Source organism: Hemiscyllium ocellatum, chromosome 15, assembly GCF_020745735.1.
Source record: "Hemiscyllium ocellatum isolate sHemOce1 chromosome 15, sHemOce1.pat.X.cur, whole genome shotgun sequence".
Taxonomy (NCBI): Eukaryota; Metazoa; Chordata; class Chondrichthyes; order Orectolobiformes; family Hemiscylliidae; genus Hemiscyllium; species Hemiscyllium ocellatum.
In genome coordinates, this window is record NC_083415.1 from 21,765,453 (window position 1) to 21,787,426 (window position 21,974).

Below are 21,974 nucleotides of genomic sequence, written 5' to 3' on the forward strand. Positions count from 1 at the left end.
GAAGATTCATATATTTCATCCAAACATATCTTTCTTCCTGCACCCCATTTAAACTTATACATTAAAAATCTTCCTAAGAGAATGGATAATTTCTCTGCATTTAATTTCAAACAATTAGTCTGAATCCTTGAAGCCTGTTGCTATCCTCATTGTGTTTATGACATTGCAGACTGTTCTATTTGCATCCTTTGAAATTACATCTCATGGATCCAAGTGCATGAGAAAATGACTGTGTTTGTACAGGTAAATCAGAATTTCTCTTCCCAGAGCTGAAGATGAGACCAGTTTTATAATAATGCTGCACAATATGGCTGATTAAGAATTGAGAAAACTACAATGTATCTGGAAACGTAATCCCACGGCAACCCAAGCAGACATCCATGTATATATGTGGTAAAAGATCTGCCAACCCACGATAGGCCCACAAAAGCAAAATTGGCCAAACTGTACCAAAAACACCCCGAATTCCTAAGCAGGCTCATAAGCCAAAATCAGACAGCCCGCACAGACAAGAGAATACACTTTAAGCTCGCTAACAATGACAGAGCACCAGATATCTCAAAGCCCCAAGGGCAGTTTCACAACCCAGCAATACCAAAGCCACACAAACAGCAGGTCAGATAGAAAGGCACCAGCAAGAACATTGCTCCGAGAACAGAGCAATGGAAGCACCTCACCACTTCAGAGGAGACATTAACACCTACCTGTGAAGAGGAATGGAACCATCGATCCTGTCAGGATGTTGCATTGTGTGAAGGAACAGGACATTCATCCAATAACTGTTTTCTAATTAGCATACTTGTAACTAGATTACTCCATTTCCAGATACATTGTAGTTTTCTCAATTCTTAATCAGCCATATTGTGCAGCATTATTATAAAACTGGTCTCATCTTCAGCTCTGGGAAGAGAAATTCTGATTTACCTGTACAAACAGTCAGTTCTGTGACAGCCTAGTCATTTTCTCTTCCAGTGATATCGCTTGCAATAAACTGTTTGTCAATTTCAGTTCAAGCTGTGTTTTGTGATCTCTAACCTTTTGGGCAAATTTCTCCGACAATATATTTCCAGTGTGAAAAATAACCAACCATTCGACACTATTCTGTTTTTTTTAATGTAATATGCAAAATGTCACTTCCCTTTTAATCTCTGGGTTTCAATTTTTCTAATAAGGCCTGACAGTGCAGTTACCTATGAAAACAGCATTTATTTATACAGAGTGTTAGTTTTGAATGATCCTGAAGTAACAGCCTTGTAAAATGAAAGAGAACCAAACAACATTTTTAATTTGACTAATTGTGCAATCCCACACACACGTCCATATACTGCCCCTTAAAATGCTAACTGATTATTTAGCAATATCAGAGATTTCAACAGTAAAAGAAAATCTCTATTTCCAAGGAATATAAGATATAAAATTTAAATTTGACCACAAGGACATTAAACCTTTTGCGTTGTAGCAATGTTAAAGTCAGTGTATTTGCCCAAGTTTAATTATTTTATTGAGTAGGTGGATTATGCAAGTCACATCGGGACAGTCACATTATTTATTTGAATGCTAAAGCTTAATTTAAATCCCTAATTAGGAAATCATTTTAACAGCTGATTATTTCACAGAAAATTCAAAAATCAGAATGTAGATCCACTGTAACAAATAAATAACAAACTCAAGCAGGTATAAAATAATGTTTTCATCAAAGAAGTGGAGTTGCAGGCCAAAAACTTTAAAATTGCATTCAAAAACATGAACAAAGTGATTACTTTTTTTTTTGCAAAAGTTAAATCATTTAATCGAGTGAAACGTGACAGGTGAAAATAAACAGGTCAGTTGTCTTCAGCTTCAAGGTTAATGTTGTTTCCAAATTTTGCATAGAGCTGGACTTTGAGATCTGATAACACCTGTTGAATTGTCTCCACGCGGGTCTGCAAAGCCTGGATCTCATCTTGGAAACTTTGCTGAAACAAAGTTTAAAGTCTTGTCAAGATACAAACAAACCACCAAGAAAATTAAAATGATCATTAATTTAAAAATTATATTAATTGATTTGGACCATAAAACTTGAGATTATTTTAAATGCTTAAATAAAGCCATGGATTGACTGAACTTGTAGGAGAGTTTGACAAGAGCTAATCGAGAATGGGTGGCCTGCCAGGAAATTATTGCAGTTATCAAGTCTGGAATGAAGGACATTAATAAAGGGTTTCAGTAACAGATGGGCTGGGGTAAGTACAAAGATTGGCACAAGAATTATGAGTGACTGTGTATGGGGTTAGAAACTAAACTCTGTGTCAAACAGGATCAGGATATTACAGTCTGTGTCATGTGGATACAGTGGCCAGGGAAGAAAATAGGACGAGCAGTAACGCACAATTATGTGGTCGGAGTATCTAACTGGAGGGAGGATGATGTAGCTAATCCAGAGCTTAAATGACAACGACAAATGCAGACGATTGTGGAATGATGGACAATAGCAATACAGAAGTCCAGTTGGGTACTGTTAGCTTATGTGATTCTGAATACCATGTCTTTGGATGGTGCCACTAAGGAGCAGTATGTGGACGAGGAGGGGTTTAGGTCAAGGATTGATCTTTGGGTGACTTGAAAGAAATTTATTCAAAGAAAAAATTTTGCTAGAAATGCTTTTACCATAATTGAATAGGCAAGAATGAAAGGAAGCCAGCACAAAATACAACTGAACTGAAGAATGGTACAGTCAACCATACATAAGGTGACATAAAGAGTACAGGAGCAAAGAGTGTACAGCAATGCAGAATGGAACTTCAACATGGTCACAAAGTGAGGATTTGGAGAGGGACCAAAACTGACTGAATGGATAGCTTATCTTGTTGATGATGAACACATCTCTGATCCTTACACTTTCTGCTAGAGGTGATTGTTACTCAGACAAGAGGTTTAAGAAAATAGCTGGTATTAAAGAACATGAGGAACCCCCGAAGGATCTTGTCATGGCAGAAGTGGGCAATTTTGGCAGAGGCGATCAAGGTTGTGTAGAATTTATGTCAGTCCACTCTGGTATTGCAGATTATGCTGTATCCAGTAACCTATTTCACACATGCATCATTTTCACCATGTTTTCTTCCTCCAATTCCCATCAATTGATCAATTCAATATCAAGATATGGAGGTAATAGAAATGGTTTGTTTTGATAAGATTACAAAAATAAGGAAATCACCTTCTCCAACTCATAAAGATTACTGAAGAAGTTTTCAGAGAGAAGATTGCCTATCTAATTTCCATGTGTGAGCAAAAGAAAACAGAATTAACTGCTCTGTAAAGTTGCCTACATTACATAGGCAAAAATGAGGACTGCAGTTCCTGGAGATCACAATTTAGATTAGAGTGGTGCTGGAAAAGCACAGCAGGTCAGGCAGCATCTGAGAAGCAGGAAAATTGACACTTTGGGCAAAAGCCCTTCATTCCTGATGAAGGGCTTTTGCCGAAGCATTAATTTTCCTGCTTCTCGGATGCTGCCTGACCTGCTGTGCTTTTCCAGCACCACTCTAATCTAGACACTGCCCACATTACATGTCAGCACTGCATTAGTAAACTAGTTATTCCACATTACACAAAGTGTTAGCTTAACAGCTACAAAGATATTTAAAGCACTTTTTAAAAAACATATATTAGTCCATACCACATCATTACGTTCTGCCCCATTTCTAATCTGGCCTTGCAGGAGGCTTATTTTGTACAAAAGATAAGTTGACTGTCTGGTGCAAACCCAAGAGTGTGCTGTTTTGTTGGAAAAATGGTGAATTCAAACCTCTTTTTTTCTGGTACAGTTGGAAACAAAAGATTCTATGGTGCTATGGAATGCTTCAGGCCAATTTATCTACTTTAATTAATACCAGCAGAAGAAAGATACTTAAGTGGTCATTCATCTCATTGTTGTATGTTTTCCCACGTAACAGTAGCTGATAGATTATAAATTAAGTAATTATATAGGAATCATGTGAAAAGTTTGGGAAAATGATAATACAAATCCTTCTTAATTTTTATTTAAACACACAATTCAAATTAAACAACTTGGCAGCACCACCACTTGTTATATTGAAGACATTTGAATTTTTTTTATATATATGGCAACTCAAAGTTAACAGGAAATGCTTGACAATTTTGAAATAAGTAACGTGGTTCTACAACTTTAACTGTGTGATAGTAAGGTCTCAGCTACAGCAATCGTACAAAGTATTGATTCACACTAACGATATGTAGGAGAAGACTAACCAGTCTAAGTGCAATTACTCATTGGTAAATTGAAACATTAGAAGCAAGCATCAGACAGCCAAGACATTTATTACCTTTGCAGCTTCTAGCATCTCCTGTGTCTCATCCTGGGAATGGCTAATAAAAACCTCTCCAATTTGGTAAGGCACCAGCATTGTATCGTCATCAAGCATCATTATATCATCACAGGCATCTTCTAGGTTCTGTAACTGTTTCTAAGTTGAATTACACAAGAAAAGATCAGTGGCATTGAACAAATAAACCATTTATAACTACACATAATGAAGTACAGGGCAATCTTGTTTATCCAAACGACACGGGCGGGGAGTATTTTGTTCAGAAAATCGAATGTTCAGATAACTCAATCTACCCAAGCATCGGGACCTTGAGATCTTGTTTAGATCATCCAAAATTCGGATAGTCGAGGTTGTACTGTAGTTATCTGTTTGCTCTAACTGCTAAACTTAAAAGGAAAGTTTTCAGAGTAGTTTTGTGCATTCATCTGTGGCTTGGTGGAACATAAGATTCTTCAAAATCTTGAAATAGGATTCACAAAGTAAGTAAAGGTTATTTTTTTGAGAGTCCTTACATGATTAATTCCACTGCAGATGAGCATACTATTAAAGCACCCAGTAAGATAGGTTACTCAAATGAGTGGTTGTTTATTTCTAGAATGTCGACTTGAAGCTAGAAAGTTGAAAATCACTGCATTTAAGTTCATGTAAATACAACTTCACTGTCATGCCATCAAGATAACCATCTAGTTTCACATTCACGTACTGTTTAATTTTGCCATTGCTTAAACATGTATGCAACTGTATTCCTCATCTATTTACTTGTGTTATCTCCAAACTTGACTATTGTAAATCTACACCGAGCTTCCCATCTTCTATCCTCTTTAAACTGAAGGTCATCCAAGACTCTGCAGTCATGTCCTCACTTCTACCAAATCATGGACCATCACTTTTTTGCTCAATGATCTAAACTGGCTCCCAGTTAAGCAATGCCTCAGCTTTAAGATTAGATTAGATTCCCTATAGTGTGGAAACAGGCCCTTCAGCCCAACAAGTCCACACCGACCCTCCGAAGAATAACCCACCCAGTCCTATTTCTCTAATGCACCTAACACTATGGGCACCCGGAGGAAACCCATTCAGAATGCGGAGAATGTGCAAACTCCACACAGACAGTCACCTGAGGCTGGAATCGAACCTGAGACCCTGGTGCTGTGAGGCAGCAGTGCTAACCACTGAGCCACCGTGTCGTCCCCATATTTAATTCTTCTACAGCCCGCCTTCTCCCCATCTCTGCAACTCTGAGATACTTATACGCTATAATGCTAACCTCTCACACATCTCTAATTTTAAATTGCTCTATCTCAGCCGTATCCCTCTGCGTTTCAACCTTTTGTTCCATCTTCAAGATCTTAAATACTACTTCTTTGTCAGTACCTTTTGGCCACCTTACATATTTATTTATTTTGTGGACCAATTTGATAAAACTCCTCTGAAGAGCTTTTGGACAATATACCATATTAAAGGCACTACATGAAAACAACTTGCTTTTCTTGTGATAAACTACTCAGAGCTAATCTGTTTGAAGGCAACCCTCAACTCAGCATATTTATACAGCTTTTAACATACCTAAATAACAAATTCTCCACAAACCAAATTCATTGTACAATACTCTGTATTTACCTTTTTCAGTTCTATTTCCTCTTTAAGCTCTATAAGCCTGTTATTATTTCTTGCAAACTTATTAATTTTCTGTTGGTCTTCAAAGGTAACATTAACATCTTCTACTGCCTGTAAAACAAATAAAATTTATAGTCAAAATAAACACATTTTTCATGTATTCATGTACATACAAACTAATTCCAAATTTAAAATAATCAGAGATCTAAACCACACTACATAATGTTTTCTCAGTGACAGTCCTGATGAAGGGTTTTTGCCCAAAACGTTGATTTTCCTGCTCCTCGGATGCTGCCTGACCTGCTGTGCTTTTCCAGCACCACTCTAATCTAGACTCTGGTTTCCAGCATCTGCAGTCCTCACTTTTGCCTCTTAGTAACATCTGTCAAGTAGAATCGCAGAGCAAATAAATAAATGGATAGATGTAATGTATATTAACAGCAAAGTGCTAGATTTCTTTTCTTTATATTGTATAAAACTATGCATAGTAAACACTACACTCAATGAAACCATTTCACTAAAACTTTCTTTAATTATCGGAAAAATGCAATTTCAACAGCTGCAAACTAACATGTTTGTGTATCATAGAGAAATGGATTCTGTTGTGCATAGAGGAATGTCCAACTCACAATAGACAAAGTGAGTCACTCTAGTGGAAAGTGGAAATTGACAGGTAACCAAGAGTCCCTTGATTTTGTAGACAGACTGTTGCTCCGCACTAAGCACATGTTTGAACACAAGACCAAGTGTAGCATATTATATTGCAAATTCAATTGAACTTTTCTTGATCGTTGATTATTTCAGATAAGAGAATGATGCTTGCAATCTACACAATGACAGAATGTTTCATGCAAGATTTTATCCTGCAGAATGGCTATTGAAGAAAGCAGATAATTACGAGCATAGATAATGGAAATTCCACTGATTCAAGTTGATTTCTCTGTGAATGAGTCAGTAAATCAGCTTTCTGAATGTAAAGTATACAATTAAATCTAAAACTTAGTAAATCATTTGCAAAACTACAGAACTATGTACAAAAAGTTAGCTACTGCAACTGGAAAACATTAAATTAAAGACAGAAAATCGGAAAAATAAATCACAGCTGTATTGCTTTACAAACTAACATTCTTACAAGTGCAGAAACGTCAATACTTCTCAGTCAGGAATTGAGTGATAAGGTTCTGCACACTAAATCACCAACAAAAGCTTACACATTATTGATCTAGGACCTGGAAATGAAAAATGACATTCTGGTTTTGAAATTCATGAAACTGCCTACATTATACCCGGTAACATGCTTCATTAAATGCAACAGTGCCACTGCGCCATACTTCCCTTCTCCCCAGTCACACACCCAAGAAAAACCATATGTCACACACAAGCAGTCAGATATAGTTACAAAATGTACCCTCATTGTAAATTGGCAATAGCATTACAGCTCTGGCATAGATCCTTTAAGAACATCCACCCTGCTTAAAGTTTTAAAATAAAACACAATGAATATGATTTCTGAAAGATTATTGACTTGTATACCTACTGTAAATAGTGGAGCAATTATATATTCCAAGTGAGAGAAAACTTGAAGTTGCAAATCAATATACAGAATTGCTGACTGTCAGTACGTACTGACAACAATAATTCAGTCTCATATCTGTCAAGTCTCAGTTCTGAAGAACAATCATACTTGACACAAACCATGAACTCTGTTTCTCTCTTCACACTTGCTGCCAGACCTGCTGTGGTTCTCCAGCATTCTCTGTGTTTCTTTCAATTTCCAGCATCCACAGGATTTTGCCTTTATTCTAACAATAAACCACCAGCCAATAACCCTACTTTGAGTTCAAACGGTACAAAGCCATCTAGCTTCTCTCAACTCTTCACTGAATCTCTCACAGAGATTCTATGTAGTTGAGGTGCCAAGTGCTCTCCTCACATGCAGTCCGCTTCATTCTCGATGTGTACCTTTAAAATCCACTTCAGCAACTTCCAAAATTACACTAAGTGATCAATAGAAAACTGTACAAGAAGCCCCTTTCTGTTGCTGGGTATAACTGAATAGCATCACTTGGAACCATTAATACCAAAAATCAAAAAGTGAGGATTAAAAGTAGAGGATTCCATCACAGCATATAGCAGCAACTGCCACAAGTGATTTACCACCATTGCTGTATCTTATCTCTATTTATACTGATTTTAGAACTAAGATCATCTCTCACTAAAAAAAAATTGTTGGTGCAAGGCACTTTGCACTCAGACTTGTTTCTGTACTCTTCAGCTCAAAAGATATTTTACCCAAAGTTTCCAGAAGTAAGAGTTGATAAAAGCAAACAGAGGGCATTGAGTAAACTGGCACTTGGTGAATGACAGGACGAATACTGGATTTCCTTACCTCGAGATGCAATGCTTGAGTAAAAGGGTTTAATTCAGAAAGGTTACACATTAGGATGGGTGAATGTAATGTCAAATCAGGTACAGTAGAGAAATAAGTAAAGATTGAAATGAGAAAAAAAATGGAAAAAAGTAATAAGGTAAAATATGGTGTGTACAAGTCACTATCTGGCTCTCCACACTTATAATTGCAGACTTCCTGCCAAAGAGATTGTTTAGCAATCAGCAGAAATTACCATATTGTTAAAAATGATACTTGCCAATTAATTTACTTTGCGTGGCAAAGTACAAATACAGCAGCTTAATTCACACATGGTGGAGGTCAATTTAAAATGCCATTTTTTGAGAATGGAATGATGGCATTTACACATGCCAATTGCACAGCTTGTGATGACTCACAACTCCTCCCATTATGTGCTGACAAATTTGGTGATTAATAATGGTGAAAGATGACATCGACAGTGCTATCAAGAAGCACTTGCTTAGCAATAACCTGTTAACTGATGTTCAGTTTAGGTTTCAACTGAGGCTACTAAGTTTCTGACCTCAACGTAGCCTTAGTTGAAGTATGGAAAAAGAGCTGAATTGCAGGAGGTGGGAGTGACTGCCCTTCACACGAAGGCTCCATCAAGGAACCCTAACAAAACTGGAATTGTAGAGATCTACAGCAGAGAAAAAGGCTCTTCGGTGCTTCATGTCTGCACTGGTTAAAAACGACCACTGAACTATTCTAATCCCATTTCTCAGCATTTGGCTGACAGCATTGCATCTCAAATACACAATGAAATGCTTCTTAAATGTTGAGCATTTTTGCCTCTACCACCTTGCCAGACATTGAAGCCCAGATTCCCATTATCCTCTGGATGAATCATGTTTTTTTTCCACATCCTCTCTAAACTTCCTGCTCCTTAACTTAAATCTATGCTCTTGGTTATTGATCTGTCCACCAGCTGAAAGAGGCTCCTTCCTGTCTATCCTATCTATGTCCCTCATAAGTCTATACATCGTAAACATGTTCCCACCCCTCCTTCCCGCAGTTTCTTTTGCTGCAATCTATCCAGTCTCTCTTAACTAAAACTCTCCAGCCCTGGCAACAAGCCAATGAGATTTAGGGAGAAAACTCTTTTGACTGGAGTCACACCTGGCACAAAGGAAGATAACTGTGGCTGTTGGAGGGAGGTTAGTCATCACAGCTCCAGGACATTTCTGCAGGAGTTCATCAGGATAATGTCTCAAGACAACGATATTCAGCTGTTTCTTCAATGGCAATCCATTCATTGTAAGATTAGAAGTGGGGACTGTTGTTGATGATTGCATCAGCACCATGCACAACTTTTCAGATACTGAAGCAGTCCAAATGCAGCAGGTCCTGGATGATATCTTGGTTTGTGCTGACAAGTGGAAAATGGCACTTATGGCCACTTAAGTGATCATTTTCAACAGGAGAAAAAAAACTAAATATCACCCACTGATGTTCAACGGCATCCCCATCACTGAATTTTCCACCATCAACATCCTGGGAGTTACCATTAACCAGAAACTGAGCTAGCCATATAAATATTCTGGTTACAAGTCCAAGTCAGAGGCTAGGAATCCACCATAAAGAAGCCAAAAGTCGATGGGTGATGAAATATTCCCATTTTCCTCGATAAATATAGCTCAATCAACACTCAAGAAGCTTGAGATCATCCACAACAAAACAGCCCATGAGACTACCACTGTTATGAGGTCAGCCTGGTGGACCTCACAGAATATGATTTCCCTGATTGGGAATCTGGTCGAATCAGGGAGCCTTGGCTGACACAGATAAACAGGAGTGTCAGACATCCTGCTCATTCAGCGCCGGCTATGAGGGAGCTGGATCAGTGTCAAAGACTCTCAACATGCAAATAAAGGGTGACGTGGTGATGGATTGAGCCTGCATGAAGTTATTTTAGGCACAACATCCACAACAGTTACTCCTTCCATCACTAACATTCAGTAGCAGCATTGAGTACCATCTACAAGATATATTGCAGAAACTGACCAAGGTCTTATAGGCAGCACCTTCCAATTCCACAATCACTTCCAGCTAAAAAGACAAGGGAAACAGATACATGAGAATACCAACAACTGCAAGTTCCCCTCCAAGATATTTACCTTTCTAATGAGGAAATAAATTTATCTTTCTTCAGTGTCACTGGATCTGATGGCAGAGGGTCTACCTTAACCAAATGAACTGCAGTGGTTCAAGAATACAACTCACAATTATCTTCTCAAGGGCAACTTGGGATCGGCAATAAACACTGGCTAAGCTAGTAATGTCCACATACCATTATCGAATCAAAAAATCATGATATTTCATGCAATGATATTTTTCCAACAAATTTCCGATAAACATGATCTTATAAGCACCCAGTGTGACAGCTCTCCTGTCTAAATACATTACCAACTTGCTGCTTATCCATCTATATCCACAGAGAAAATTGAGCTGACTGTGCTCTTTAGCAGTTAGCATTATGAAATTTCCTGCTTAAAATTCAACCTCACAAACACATTCAGTCATAAAAGAGAAAAACTTTAATAGTGCAGATTGCCCTCTGACATTTAATACCTTATACTTTTGTGAGGATGAATGATTTTTCACAGCTGGTGCTTCATTTTAGTATCTCATAATTTGGTTTTACAGTCCTTTCAAAAACTCCCCTTCCATCATGTACACAAAGGTGCCACTAATATTTTATGATCCCCACACAGGAAAAAAAATCTCTGCCTGTTGGTAATGATTGGGAGAAAAGGTTACCAATTATTTTGAAAACCAGATGTCAAATGGAGACAGGAATTTTGATAAAAACCCATATTTTACAGATTCAAGCCCAATGATTGGTTGGAAGTTGACAATTTTGCATGGATCTTGATGTGAAAAAGTGAAAAGCTTTGGAAACATGGCCCTCTCTTTAGCAATATCTGATTATGACACCGTGGTTATTAACAGACTAATTAGCCATGAGGTTATTGCCAGGGAGAATGATAGAGTCGGTAAGTAGGCGATGGAATTTCATGTGGGGACCAACGCAACAGCTTCAATTGTCCAATATTTATTTGGATAAAATTTCTACTTACTCAGTACATAACATCATATAAACACAGTCTCATAATTTAGTAACAGTGGAGGAGCTGAGAGAGAAAGAGGTTGTGGACAAAACTAATTAACACTATGCCTTCAGAGGCAACATGCAGATGTGAAGTAGGAGAACACCAAAGAAAGATCTTGGATAACAGTACAGAAGCAGGAAAATAAGCATTTCAAACCATTATCTGGATATAATTAGATATAATTAAGAATGGAATTGGATGAAGTAAGACAGAACAGAGGTAAGAGTAACATCCTTGCTAACACGACAGCATTTGATTCAGTGTGGCATTAACCAGTCCAAACAAAATTAAGGTCAATGGAAATGAGGGGGAAAACTCTCCACCGGCTGGAGACATACTCAGCATGATGAAAGATTATTGTGGTTAATGCCGACAAATCATTTCAATGCTGGGACACCACTAAAGGAGTTCCTCAGGGTAGCATCCTAGGGCCAAATATTTCAGCTGTTTCATCAAGCATATTCCTTCCACCATTATTACAGAAATGGAGACTTTCAATGATGTACAGAATGTATAACTTTAAACTGAATTTGTATTTTGTGTGTTAAAGAGGGTGAGACATTGTTTACTTCCACTTTTGAGTGTGCTTGTGGATTGTTCCCAAAAGGTCTAGAGGTCTGTCTGTTTACTTTACATGTATTTTAAGTGAGGCTTTAATGCCTTGTAGTGAACTGAAAAGGTTAGAGAAAACCAACACGGTTGCATAGCAAAGAGTCCAACGAGATACAGAGTAAGGGTTTAAGGAACTTGCAGTTACTCTGAAGTTAAAGTGATAGTGAGATTAGTTTGCAATTTATTTTAGGTACCTTGGGAGAAATACTAGCTGAAGGCAAAAAAATCTTGTAGCTACACGGAAACAGTAGTGCAGCCCGAGTCTGAACAATGAGTCTTAGTAAGGAGATGGTGGGGATTTTTTTACAAGGTTTGCACTTTTGTAAGAAAATCACTAATATACAAAGGAATAAAACAAATCTGAATTATTTTCTGTACTTGTAACAAAATCTTTCAAACCTGTTCTTTTGTCAATATAATCATGCTTTTGTTGTTTAAGAAACATCTTAGTCTGTGTTAAACATAAAGTGACAGCCACTTGTAAATATGTTCAGTAACTGACCTCGGATTTTTTTTTAATTGTGTATGTAAGAAACTAGGTTTCATTCTGGTGTTAAAGTAGAGATTTGAGGTGGCCCAGGGAATCCCTTATAGGCTCAGACCTGTAAAGCCTTTCTCTTGGTTCGTCCTAGAGATCGTACTCTTTGGAAGTCTGGAATAAAAAACCCTTTTACAGACAGATTAGTTTAATTTTAGTCACCCCCTTTATTTATCAATAGCATCACTGTGACAACGTAACACTGATACCTATAAGCTAAACTAGCTAGGTTCTAATAACCTAGGAGAGTGAGGTAACAGCTCTTCAGGTGCCCCAGCAGGCTACTCCGATGTACTGATACAAAGTGGCTCCTTTTTACAAAAGTTTACAAAAACGTTGCATTTTCTTAATTAGACAAATAAAAGTGAAAGACAATAAATCGTAAGGAAGAAACGTTAATCGACAGGTCTGTGTACACTTGAATAATCACTTCTACAGGCCCTAAGCCATTCATCTGATGGGTAAAACATACCTAGCTCCTGCTAGCAAGACAAACACCTATCATAAATGCATACCAGCCTGAGCTAATTGGAGAGTTCAAAAGGTAACCTTGCACAGCTCACGTGTCAGATACAATTGTTTTACAAAATGTCTTCTTAGCAAATTTTGACCATTAAATTATGCAGGAATCTCTTCACTGTTAGGCTCAGAATAACTTCCAAGCTAGCAGCAGACTCCTGCTTTTTAAATATTGTACTCTATGCTACTTTCTCCCCACCCCTATCCTCTAGCTTATCTCTCCACGCTTCAGGCTCACTGCCTTTATTCCTGACGAAGGGCTTTTGCCCGAAACGTCAATATTTAAGATTTCGCTGCTCCTTGGATGCTGCCTGAACTGCTGTGCTCTTCCAGCACCATTAATCCAGAATCTGGTTTCCAGCATCTGCAGTCATTGTTTTTACCTCCTGCTTTTTAAGCATTGAATCATTCTGTACCTGAGGCTGAGATGCCACCGCAAGTTCGCATTTAAACTGATTCTTTAGTCTTTGAATTTAACATGCTTTCTTTTCAGGGTTGTGATTCAAATTCAAATAAGACACAAGATCTGATCAGTTAGGATTGACAGTGGGGCGGTCTGTAAGGTGGTCTGCAAGAACACAAGTTAAAGCTTCATCAATATTACCTTTCAGAGTTTGTATTTAATAACCAGTAATGGCTACTCAATATCATCATAAAGTCCCGAAATGCAATTAAATTCAATCCGTTGCAGGTAAGCACATAAGTTAATTTTCTACTGGCTTCAGCAGCCTCAGCACTAAAATAATCTGGTCTCTCTCATGTCCTTTTGAACTCTCAAGGCTGGGTCTTGTAACAGCAAATATGTTTTTCTCTCTGTGTCTGCTCCACTTGCAAGGGGTAATAAGAATCCATTATAATTGACCGTCAATTAATGGCTTTTGATAGTACCCGAGTTTCATTTCAGGGTCAGAATCAAACACTGTCATTAATTTCACAAGGGAATGGCCGTGAATGTTATCACATTGGATTCACCGATACTAAGGCAAATGTTCTTAATTGCCTCACTTGGTGAGCACAGATGTCCCTATCTTCTACATTCCTTGAGTGCTCCCCTTTTTCTGAGCCTTCATACCTGTCTATTTTCTAGCGTGCAGCAAATGTGTTCTATAATTCAGCATTACATTTTAGTCTAGATGTTTAAAGGCAAGGTTTAAGGCTATAGACGTTCCTCACTAGGATTTGACGTACATAGTATTAACATGAGTTATGATCTTATGGCAAGCAGCACTCACACTACAAGTGCCAGGCTATGACCATCACAAACAAGAGAGATCCAACCACCCCTCCTCGACATTCAAAAGCATTACTATTTCCGAATCTCTCCCCCATCAACATCCTGAGAATCACCATTGAGAAAATTGGAACCAACCATATATTAAAAAAAGCTATGGCTATAAGTATAGGTCAAAAGCTGAAAGATTAGCAGCAGATAACAAACCAGAAGACACAAGTGTCAGCAGCATGATAAAATCCTTTCCACTGCCAGATGGCTCAACAATACAAGGGGCTCAATATCATCCAGTATAAAGATGCCAGCTTGTCTGGGACCCAATCCACAATCGATGCTGTGTTAGTATTATGCATCATATACAAAATTCTCTGAATCAACTCACCCAGCCTCATTTGACAGTCCCTCTAAAACCCACAACTTCTACTAGCTGGAAGGGCAAAGGCAGCAGACAGATGAGACACCAGCAGGTGCATGCTTTCCCACATTCACACAACTTGACTTGGAACTATATTGCCATAAATTCACCACCACTGGATAAAACTGCGGGGACTCCTTTCCCACCATCAATGCCTTTCATTCCATCGTGACTGTTAACTAAGGTAGAAGCCCGTGGAATTGAGGACTCACTTGAGACATGGCTGGGAAATGAGTTGAATGGAAGGTGACTTAAATTGAGAATAATGGGTAGATACTCAAATTGGTATACGACGAGTGGTGTCCCACGTGGGTGTGTGTTAGAGCCTCAAATATTCACGTTGTTCATTAATGACTTGGATAATGATTTGGAAATGTTTTCATCCAAATTTGCCAATGACACAAAATTCAGGAGCAATGCAGACATTGTAGATGTTAGCATGAAATTACAAAGAGATACTGATAAACTGGTGAATGGGCAAAACTTGGCAGATAAAATTCGCTGTAATTAAGTGTGAGTTTATCTATTTTTGCACTGTGAAAGGAAAGATTATTGTACCTTCTTGATGGCACGTTAAAAACAGCGGGTCCAAAAAGACTTGGGGCTTCGGGTGCATAGATATTTTTAAATATACTACAAACAGGTACAGAAAATAATCAAGATAACTAATGGAATGCTGACCTTTATATACTGAAAACTGGGGCACAAGGGTGTACAAGTTATGCTGCATTTATGTAAAACTCTCATTAGACTTATCTGGAGTACTGAGATCAAATCTGGGCCCGACAATTTAAGAAGGATATACAGTAAATCCTCTGTATTCATGAAATCACGAATTGTAAATTCACCTATCCGTGTCGAAAAGTGGAACAAATATCAAGACCCACTGGCAAACTCACGTATCCAGGATTTTTAACATACTTTTAAACAAGCTTCACACTCCCAAATTTTATCATTCGTGGGGTTTCTCCAAAATGGAACCCTCGCAGATATGGAGGACTGATTGTATTTGCCTTGGAGGGAGCACAACATAGGATGACAAGAATGATACCTGGACTTCAGTGGTGAAGTTACCAATTAGGCCTGTTTTCTCTAGAACTACAAAAGGTTAAAGCATGATCTGATCAAAATCTTCAAGATATTTAAGACTGAGAGATAGGTTCTTGAGTTTCAAGGGGAATAAGGGTTACAAGGAGAAAGAATAGGGTTGAGAAACTTGTCAGCTATGGTTGAATGGCAGTGCACTCGATGGGCTGAATGGCCTCATTTCTGCTCCTATGTCTTATATTAATAAGAAAAGCCAAGTAGAGAAACTATTTTCACTGGTTGAAGATTATAGAACTGAGGAGCATAGTGTACAAATTAGTGCCAGAATGTAGGAAGCGCCTCCACAAACAAAAGGTGGAAACTGTTTGGAACACTTTCACAAATAGCAGTTGGTGCTAGATTAGTTGTTTATTTTAAATATGGGATAGACACATTTTTGTTAAGCATAGATATTAAGGGCTATGGGCTAAAGGCATGAAGATCTCATGAAGGGTGGCACAACCACAGGAAGCTCAATGGCTTACTGCTGTTACAGTAACTGCACTGGCTCCAGGCAGTTCATCACCACCTTCTCACAGGAAATTAGGACTGGACAAGTAATGGCCCTGGCAGCAATGCTCATGTCTCCTGAAAAAGGTAAAAATAATCTCCCAGTCAGCTGGGTGACAGTGGAGAAGCATTGGAGAAGGTCAATGAACTCAAGCATGTCAAAACTGCAGGCCAATCAGGAAGGACAAAGGAAATGGATGACAAGGAGTCATTGTCATAGCCACAATGTAGGATGCAATTTGTGACCATGCTGAGACCCATTTTATTGCATGGTAGGAATGATATCTCAAAAGGGGTTCAAACATTGAGTTCTGAGAAAGATGTGATTTAATTTGGGAGGTGAATACACTCCTGGCCCTGATCCATCTATATCAAACAACGGTCACGAAACCACAACAAAGACTCTACTTCCTCAGGAGGCTAAGGAAATTCAGCATGTCTGCAAGGACTCTTATTAATCTTTACAGATGTACTATAGAAAGCATCCTATCCAGATGCATTACAGCTTGGTATGGCAACTGCTCTTCCGAAGATCACGAGAAGCTACAGAGTCGTGAACGCAGACCAGTCCATCACGCAAATCAACCCTCCATCCATTGACTCCATTTATCTTCTTATTGCCTCGGGAGAGCAAGCAACATAATCAATGATCTCTTCCACCGGGCAGAATATAAAAATGTTTGAATACATGTATGAACAGATTCAAGAACAGCTTCTTCCCCACTCTTATCAAACTTTTGAATGGATCTCTCAAATGTTAATTCTGATCGCTCTCTTTCTACCTTCTCTGCAGCTGTAACATTGTTTTCTATACTCTGTTCTGCTACCTTGATACACTTTGTATGGTGCAATCTACCTATGTAGCACACAAAACATTTTTCACTGTATTTGTACATGTGACAATAAATCAAACTCATTCAAGGACTCTGAACAGAAGGTAGGTTAACAATGGAATAATAAGATGTTGGGGTCAAAGTTGGTGACAAGATGTTTTAAGGAGAGGAACATTTTAAGAGGAGGGGACATCACTTGAAGGAAAACAGGCTAGTTTACAATACTGGCTAACATGGGGGAGAAAGTGAGGACTGCAGATGCTGGAGATCAGAGCTGAAAATGTGTTGCTGGGAAAGCGCAGCAGTCAGGCAGCATCCAAGGAGCAGGCGAATCGATGTTTCGGGCATGAGCCATTCCTGAAGAAGGGCTCATGCCCGAAATGTCAATTCTCCTGCTCCTTGGATGCTGCCTGATCTGCTGTGTTTGGCTAACATGGGGGCCAGGATGGAAGTTAAAAAACAGTCATCGCGTGGTAACTAGACTGATGTTGCAGGGTACTGATCACATGGACAAAATGAACTCAGTGAGGGCACTGGGGAGATAAGAGAGAACAGCATAGAAGAGCATCCACCGTGGGGGTGGGGTGGGGAGTGGAAAGATATTAAAGGAATCTTAGCTAGGTGAACTCATGGAACAGAGGCTTGCAGAAGAGGCAGCTGATGGTCACTAAGATTGAGACAATTCAAAGTTGTCCATGAGCTCCTGGCATTTGTCATTAGTGTTGAGAGTGGAGAGAACAGGCAGAAGCATTTGAGACACAATTTGTGCAGGGAAATTTATCTGAGTACATTCTCATCCAAATCATTAATATAGATAATCAATAGTAATCGGCCGAACACTTCCTTTCGGGATTTGATTTATTTATTATCACAATATCTTGTTACGAAATAGAATGAAAAGTCGGAGTTGTACAGCATGGAAACAGACCCTTCGGTCCAACCCACCCATGACAACCAGATATTCAAAACTGATCTAGTCCTATTTGCCACCAATTAGCCCATATTCCTCTGAACCCTTCCTATTCTTGTACCCATCCAGATGCCTTTTCAATGTTGTAATTGCACCAGCCTCCATCACTTCCTCTGGCAACTCATTCTATATACACATCACCCTTTCCATGAAAAGGTTGCCCCGGAGGCCCTTTTTAAATCTTTCCCCTTTCACCCTACATCTATGCCCTCTAGTTCTGGACTTCCCCAACCCAGGGAAAAGACCTTGTCTACTTACCCTACCCATGCCCCTCAGTGTTGTGTAGTGTTGCCACTCATTGGTTCCATCTTAAATACAGAAAAATAAACCAAAACATCGAATATAAAGGCAGAAAGATGGACAAATATCGAAAAGGTATTCAGTGTTACAATCCATCTTTTTATGTGCTCTGCCATAGGCCATGGGCCTAGTGGCCAGGCATCACCCCCCCCCCCCTTTTGCTGCGCCACTGCTGCTGGAATGAAAGTTGTCCCTCTTTGGTGCCAACTCACCTCCACTGACACCCTCACCACCAGGAGTTCTTGATGGACCTTCCCAATGCTGACATCGTTGATGCCACTGGGTACCACTAGCCCAAACTCAACTCCACCTCTGCCACAAATCCGCTAAGAGTTCACCTCGCCCTTGCAGCCACTGAGCTCAAACTCGCCTCTGCTGCCACCTCCACAAGTCTGCAATGGATGTAGATGCTGTCAGGAAACCAAACTCGCTTTCATCACAGCAGTGATGCGTTATCACTAGGAACATCTCGTCAGAAGCTGCGGGAAACCCAAACTTGCCTCTGACACCATGACCATGCTGTGCCTATTCACTGCCGCCGATGGATGCTATCATCATGACAGAGTTCTTCCCAAGAGGTAAGTAAAATTAAAAAAGAAAGAAAAACAAAGAAAGATGGGGAAAAAGGAAAAGAAACACTAAGAGAAGCTAACAGACTGGATGAGCCCAGAGGTCAGAGGCCCTACTCTACAAAAGACTGCCTTTCTTGCCTTTGTGTCAACAATAAATTTAGTTGTCATATCTTCAGTCCATTTATCTAAATCATTAATATAAATTGTAAAACCAGTTGAGACCCCAGACCGGCACCTATGGTTCACCATTTGTGACATCCTGCCAACCTGAAAAAGACTCATTTATTGTTACTCTCTGCATCCTGTTAGCCAACCAATCTTTTATCCATGCCATATGTTACCACCATCATGAGGTTTTACGTTTCCTAATAATATTTGATATGGCATCTTATTAAATGCCTTCTGGAAATCTAAGTACAATACATTCACCGGTTCCCCTTTATCAAGAGATGTTACTTCAAATCAACCTGTACAGATGTAATTACATGCCTCTGAAGCAGGTAGGACTTGAACCCAGGCCTCTGGCTGAGCAGTATTGATACTACCACTAAGATATTTCTTCAAAGAATTCAAATAAATTCTTTAAAACATGATTTCTCTTTGACAAAACCACGTTTGCCTGATAACTTTGAATTTATCCGACGATAACAGATCTTTAATAAGAGCTTCTACGTTTCATTCCCACCTGATTTTAAAAACAAACCTCCTGTCATCCTTCTTTTCTTTCAGAAGAATCTCTAATCCATCCACAATTCTAAAGTGACCACCCCCACCCCTCGCCCGCAATGTCTGGAACCATTTTCTTTCTTTTTCTGAACTTTTCTTTCAACTTCCTAAAGTTGAGAGTCCCAAAGTAAACATAGTATGCCTTGCAAGACTGAACCAATGTTTTGTAAAGGTTCATCATGATTTCTTTGCTTTTGTACTCATGGCTCTACTTTGAAAACCCAGCATGCTATTTATTTATTAAACTACGTTTAACTAGCCTGCCACTTTCAACAATGAATGAATGATGATTTATTGTACCTTGTATAATGAAATACACAGTTAAAAAAAACAGCAAAAAGCATTAACTCTCACCACAATCCACTGCCACTTGAATATTTTAAAAACAAAAAGATAAATTTGAAAGAAAGTTAATCTTCATTCCACTGCCTCAACCGTAAGTTCTGAGCCGGCTGACCAACGACACCTGCACTGCTACTCCTCCAGCGGACTCACAAACGTCAGAGTTGCTATCATTTAATCACTAGGCCAACCTTGACTATGGGCCCAACCTTGCCCTGCAATCAGGAGCCCCCAGCACTGCTGATAATCAGCTGATCCCAGCGTAGCTGCCAGGCAAGGATAGAAGCATCTATTCCCTCAGGTCTCTGTGTTCCCGAAGGCCCTTGAGAATGTCATACTTTGGTCAATATTGTCTCTTCATTCTGCTAAAGTGCATCACTCCACAGTTTGAATTTCACCTGCAAGATTCTGAAGAAATTGAGAAACAGAGAATTGACTTTATAAGGCTTATGGTGCTATGGTGAAGTTAAATACCATGTGGAGGTACATTTTACATTTCTCCATTGTCACTACTTTCCATGGGTGAGTCTACCCTCAGATGATACCTCTGCAAATATTTACCTGGACTGGGGACTGGCACATGCATACCCTGCAGCAGCTGGTGGGTTTCATCAAGACAAATGGACTTGAACCCAGAGCATTTGGGCTCAAAGGCTTAAGACAAACTCTGCTCTGTAAATGTGTTGACATTTGACAACAAACCTTGAGACGACCAGACAGGTTACTATATACACAAATCAGATAATATCTTCAAATGTATACACGTAACTTGCCCCAACATAAACGCAAAGGGATCCCTTTGGGAGTGGTGGCAGATACAGGGGATTCTCGCCTGTCCACCCACTCACTCACTCTCTCTCTCTCTCTCTCTCTCTCTCTCTCTCTCTCTCTCTCTCTCACCTTCTTTCATTTCTCTCTTTCCCTTCTCTCTCTCTCTCTCTCTCTCTCTCTCTCTTACACACTCTCTCGCTTTCTGTACCATTCCCTCTCTCACACACACTTTTTCTCTCACTCTCTCACACACACACTCACCGCCTTCTTCATGGTGGCTGCCATTTTTTTCCGGACTCTTCCACCCGCCCGTTCACAAATACCGATACCGATCCCCCTCCCGATCCCGATACCGAAGCCTGTGCAACACACACTCTCCCCCCCCCCCTAAAAAAAATTTTTCTCGTAAAAATGTCGGCGGCGCGAAAATTCTCGGAGAAATTCACCGTTTACCCGGCTTGGCAACATGGTACCTTCCATTTAAAGGGATCGTCACTTTTAAAGGGCAAGCTATTGCACTCTGCCGATATAAAACTGCAGCTGGTTAAAGCTGCATCATAAAGGATAGAACAGGAAAGTGGAGCACAGTACAACATAGAACAGGGGCAAGAAAACAAAAGCAGAAATTGCTGGAAAGGCTCAGTAGGTCTGGCAGCATCTCTGGAGGGGAATCACATTTAATATTCCGGGTCCAATGACCCTTCTTCAGAACTGACTGTAAGACTTGGTCTTAGTGGCGACTGTTTCAATTACATGCAACATGCAGAAATGGCATTTGGAGAAGCCAGGAGGTGTGCAAATACAGAAAGGGGAGAGCAATTCGTAATGAAGACCAAAAGAAATAGTAGGCCATTTGGCCCCTTGAGTCTGTTACACCATTCAATAGGGTTCCATTTTCCTGTCCTTTCCCCACAACCTTTGATCCCCATACTGATCAAGAATTGATCTATCCCACCCTTAAATAGACACATGGACTCTGAAACTATTGCTGTCTGTGGCAAGGTGTTCCCAAAGGCTCCCAAACCTCTGAGTGAAGAAATTCCGCTTCAGCTCAGCTTTAAATTAAGGACCCTTTATTCAGAGA

The 21,974-nt window shown here is 39.4% G+C and overlaps 1 protein-coding gene across 2 annotated transcripts; it reads right to left on the reverse strand.

Annotated features, from left to right (window-relative positions):
• Positions 1 to 1,251: 1,251 nt before the first annotated feature.
• pfdn4 (prefoldin subunit 4) lies at positions 1,252 to 21,235 on the reverse strand. Of its 2 annotated transcripts, none has more exons than XM_060835990.1 (4): positions 21,152 to 21,235; positions 5,946 to 6,053; positions 4,323 to 4,463; positions 1,252 to 1,955 (listed from the first exon to the last, which is right to left on the reverse strand). In XM_060835990.1, the coding sequence occupies exons 1-4, from the start codon at positions 21,173 to 21,175 to the stop codon at positions 1,824 to 1,826; spliced, it is 405 nt and encodes a 134-aa protein (XP_060691973.1). In that variant the 5' UTR covers positions 21,176 to 21,235; the 3' UTR covers positions 1,252 to 1,823. The 2 variants fall into 2 exon arrangements, with proteins under 2 accessions (XP_060691973.1, XP_060691970.1); XM_060835987.1 differs by lacking the exon at positions 21,152 to 21,235 and adding an exon at positions 20,681 to 20,739.
• Positions 21,236 to 21,974: the final 739 nt, after the last annotated feature.

Coding starts and splice junctions, on each gene's coding strand:
- pfdn4 (XM_060835987.1), bottom strand. CDS start 20,731: ATGAAACCCACCAGCTGCTGCAGGGTATGCATGTGCCAGTCCCCAGTC. Junction 4,464..5,945: donor AGGAAATAGAACTGAAAAAG/GTAAATACAGAG, acceptor AATTCAACTTAG/AAACAGTTACAGAACCTAGA. Junction 1,956..4,322: donor AGATGCTAGAAGCTGCAAAG/GTAATAAATGTC, acceptor ACTTTGTTTCAG/CAAAGTTTCCAAGATGAGAT.